This window comes from Aquarana catesbeiana, linkage group LG01 (assembly GCF_042186555.1).
Source record: "Aquarana catesbeiana isolate 2022-GZ linkage group LG01, ASM4218655v1, whole genome shotgun sequence".
Taxonomy (NCBI): domain Eukaryota; kingdom Metazoa; phylum Chordata; class Amphibia; order Anura; family Ranidae; genus Aquarana; species Aquarana catesbeiana.
In genome coordinates this window covers 333197908-333202274 of record NC_133324.1, presented here as the reverse complement: position 1 = coordinate 333202274, position 4367 = coordinate 333197908, and the positions used below count along the sequence as shown (strand labels likewise).

Sequence of the window (4367 nt, the reverse complement as noted above, 5' to 3'; positions counted from 1 at the left end):
CCATTTTCAGCAGTCAGCGCAGCACAGCTCTCTAGTGAGCACTGGAGGGGCAGAGCATTCACGGAGCACTGAGAACCGAGCGATCTGCTGTGTTTGATCACTCGTTTCTCAATCTTAGAGCCGGCAGGGTACAGATGCAACATCGGACTAAAGCTGCATCCACCTAGGTAGATATGATTCTGAAATAAAAATCTCATAGTTCTCTTTTAATTATATTTTTGCTGTATTTTGTGACATGTCAGGAATGTATTAATGCACGCTTTTATCATGCTGTTTTACACAGACATAGTTACAACAGCAATATTCTCATACAATGTATATTATACTATGATTATTATTAGGTGATAGTGGCACAGAGTGTAGTGCTTGTTTTTGTAATGTTCTCTCTTGTGGAAGTATAGGATTATGATATACGCTCCAATCTTCATGTTCTTGTTGTTTTCGGGTGCCTGTTGGTCAGTCGGGTCTCCCACGCCCCCCCCCAGGGGGTCTCACGGTCAGTCGGTCATCCAGCCACCCACTTACCCCCATCTAGGTTGCGGGTGGGCAGCGCTCCTATGGGTGATGGTCAGCGGCTTCCATCTTGTCTCCTCCTCCTCTTCATCACAGCGCTTCCGCCATGTGTCTCCTCCTAGGCATCCAATAGGGTCGTCTGTCCTTTCAGCCAATCGGGTGACGAGTCTCAGGACCCACTTCCTGATTGGCCAGGAGGAGGATCAGAGTGTCAATAGCGAATATTAATTCGCTATTGTCACACAACTGGGTGGGCTCGGAGCACAGTGCTCTACGCCCCGAGCCCACCCTTTTTTGAAGCCTATTAGAGCCTCTGGCTCTAATCATGTGCTTAAAAAAAAACACCCCCCATTGGAATCTGTGCGGCCAGCACCCTGCATGTAGATTAGGGGGCTGGATGCATGGATAGGGGCGCGGAGCCTGTGCACCCCTAATGAACAGTGGTGAATCAGTAATTGATTGCTATTTTCTGGTCAGGTTTTCTAGCTAGGAGTTTGATTTCTCCTATTTGCTTCTGAAAGAAGCCTCCAGAATATAGGGCATAGAGAGTCAAAAGACTAGTATCAGTATTTATCATGCCCTAGCCAAGCCCTGGAAGGAGGCATTCAGAAGGCGCCTGGGGAGGTGATACATTTTTGGGAGGCCTTTCCAGAATGTTCTTTTCTCTCCAGAGAATGTTCCAGTTCTCCTGGTGCTACTTTTCTTGGGAGATAGCTAGTGAGACAAGGAATTGCAGTCTGGGCCTCAGCAGGACCTGACTGAGGGCCTGGGGAAGACTGGTCAAGGATCAGTGCTAAAGGCACTGCCAGAAGTCCTGGTCTGGACAAGGATCTCTTAACTTCCTCACTGAGGATCTCCCAGGGGAAGGCTGAGTGGTGTCTTGGACAATGTGAGTAGGACCTGGTTTGGGACTTTCATGTGTGACTGCAGTTTAGAGAAGATTAGTGAAAAGTTGTCCTCCTGTTATTTTTGCTATTGTTTGGGGTATCCTGTAACCCAAAACACGTCTCCTGTTCAAGTTATTCCAAAAGACATCCCCTAGACTGAGCCTGTAATGTCGGTATGTATGGAATTGTGCTTGTGACTGGCAGGCTATGTACTAGCAAGGGAGTCCTTGGCACATTCTTAGTGTCCCCTCCGGGGGTGAGCACTACACAGACATAGTTACAGTGCCGGTTCACACTGATGCGAGTTCATAACGAATGTGATGCATCAAAAACATTCTAAATTCGTCATCCATAAAGTCATTGTTTTCAATGACCGTAGTTCACATACGTGCGTTGCGATTCCCCTACGAATGCGATGCGATAAAAAAAAGGGTCTTGTGTGAGTTTACAGCGTTGCGTTGCGAATTTAGCCTCCATAGACATCAATGTAAATCTTTCTGGAATTGCATTGTTGGTTCAGATATGTGCGAATTCCACCACACTACTCTCCACAAAAACCAGGAAATACACAGGAAGTTAACACCTTTTTTTTTTTCATTATGATTCCATTGGCTAGAACATCAATTGCAGCTATGACCAACTCCTGAAATTCGCAGTAAAATCGCGTTAAAATCGCAGTAAATTTGCGGTAAAATCGCACCTCGCACAGGACAAAAAACAGAACAAATTCACAGCGCAGCAGTGTGAACCGGCACACAACAACAGTTCTCATATATTATACTTTGGTTCATTTTTTTCTGCCGTACCAAGTTTATAAAAGCGCTGAGTTGAATGCTTGTTTACTGTAATCTACTTCTAGATGTTTGTGATTATGATTTAATTTCCTGTCTCTGTGTTCCTCTTGTTTTCCAATAAAAACAGGAAAGCAGCCATATGTCATGCAGCATCATAAGACTGGTAACAGACATATCTAAAGCATATTTCCAGCAAAGACTTCTAAAGTTACTGAAAGGTCCAGTTTAAAGTATAAACACTGACACTTGGCTGAGCTGAGGAGTTTTTTGAAGTTTTTTGTAGTTATACAGTAGGCATGAGCTTTTTTAATAAAGCAGTGTAAAGAATGGGTGTGATGTACAGCGCATAGAAAACAACCCTATTGAGGTAAACTGTAATAAAATTTCACCCTGATTGGTGGCTCTGAACTGTATTTAAGTACCTGCCTTATCAAATAAGATTGGGTGTGTCCTGATGTTATCTGCCACTCAAGTTTTCAGGGTTCAAGTACTATTTTTGCTGTAGTAATAATACATTCCTCTTAAAATATGATCCATGTTTACTCATTTATGCTCACAGGGAGAACATTATAATGGAAAATCAAAGCAGTGCAGCACACTTCTTCTTATTAGTTGGGTTCACTATCTCTGTAGAGTTGCAGCTATTTCTCTTTGTGGTTTTCTTAGCCATTTACCTATTGACTTTAACTGCTAATGTTGCCATCATTTGTTTGGTTCGCATAGACACAAGACTTCACACTCCTATGTATTTCCTGCTTAGCCAGCTCTCTTTTCTAGAGATATGGTATACATCATCCATTGCCCCTGAGCTCTTGATGAATCTGATTGGCTGGAAATACATTTCATTTCCTGGCTGTTTCACACAAATGTATTTTTACTTCTCTTTGGGTTCTACAGAGTTTTTTCTTCTGGGAGTAATGGCCTTTGATCGCTACCTAGCTATCTGTAACCCACTGCGTTATCCATCCATCATGAATGGTCAAGTATGTCTTCAAGCTACTATAACGTGTTGGTTAGTAGCTTTCATCTCTGTGTTCTTCCTTGTTCTTTTGATATCTCACTTGACATTTTGCGCACCTACAGTTATTAACCATTTCTTTTGTGACATCCCACCTGTTCTGAAGCTGTCGTGCCAAAACCCTTTTCTAGAAGAAATTGTGGTCTTCTTTTTTGCCTGCGCTATAATTCTCACTTCACTGCTGCTTACTGTTGTATCCTATGTGCTGATTGTATCTTCAATAATAAAAATTCCATCCACCAAAGGGAGAAAAAAAGCTTTTTCAACGTGTGCCTCACACTTCACTGTTGTAATTATTCTTTATGGAACAGTCATTTTCATTTATGTCCGACCTAGTGTGTCCTATCCAATGGATGTAAATAAGGTCTTGGGTGTTTTTAATACAGTGGTAACCCCACTACTAAATCCCATTATTTATTGCCTGCGAAACAAAGATGTAAAAGAAGCAATAAAGAAGGTCATGAACACAAAGTTATCAGAGAGGAATAAAACATCTTATATTACTAAATGACAATTGGCATCAGTTTCAAAAACACATGATAAATCAGGCATTTTCTAAAAATTGAGTGTTGACAGCAGATGGTGGATTGATAATGGGCTTTTGGGTTTCTCTACAGACACATTAATGTTGGCATTCTATGACTCTGTACCTCTTGGTGCACTGTAGGCACTCAAGTACCACTTTTATCCCTGGAGAACACTGAAGAACTTGCCAAAAAAATATTTTATGGCCAGCAGACCTTACTTGCTTATGGTAGTAAATGACCCTACTAGGTTCTCGGGTCAAAAGTGCTTAGCTTGATAAATCCTCAATGTAATGGGTTTATCAACATAAGCACTTTCGACCTGAAAACTTAGTTGAGTCATACACCTTTGGCGAGTGTACAGCCGTGGCCAAGAGTTTTGAGAATGACCCAAATATTAATTTTCACAATGTCTGCTGCCTCAGTTTTTATGATGGCAATTTGCATATACTCCAGAGTGTTATGAAGAGTGATCAAATGAATTGTAATTAATTGCAAAGTCCCTATTTGCCATTAAAATGAACATAATTCCATAAAAAAAACATTTTCACTGCATTTGTGAAGAAGGCTTCAGGACGCCCAAGAAAGTCCAGCAAGCACCAGGACCAACTCCTACAGTTGATTCAGCTGC

General features: G+C 41.8%; 1 protein-coding gene across 1 annotated transcript; it reads left to right on the top strand.

The window, feature by feature from the left end:
* Positions 1–2766: 2766 nt before the first annotated feature.
* LOC141133108 (olfactory receptor 6F1-like) lies at positions 2767–3723 on the top strand. Its single transcript, XM_073622292.1, has one exon. The coding sequence runs from the start codon at positions 2767–2769 to the stop codon at positions 3721–3723; it is 957 nt and encodes a 318-aa protein (XP_073478393.1).
* Positions 3724–4367: the final 644 nt, after the last annotated feature.

Coding starts and splice junctions, on each gene's coding strand:
- LOC141133108 (XM_073622292.1), top strand. CDS start 2,767: ATGGAAAATCAAAGCAGTGCAGCACACTTCTTCTTATTAGTTGGGTTC.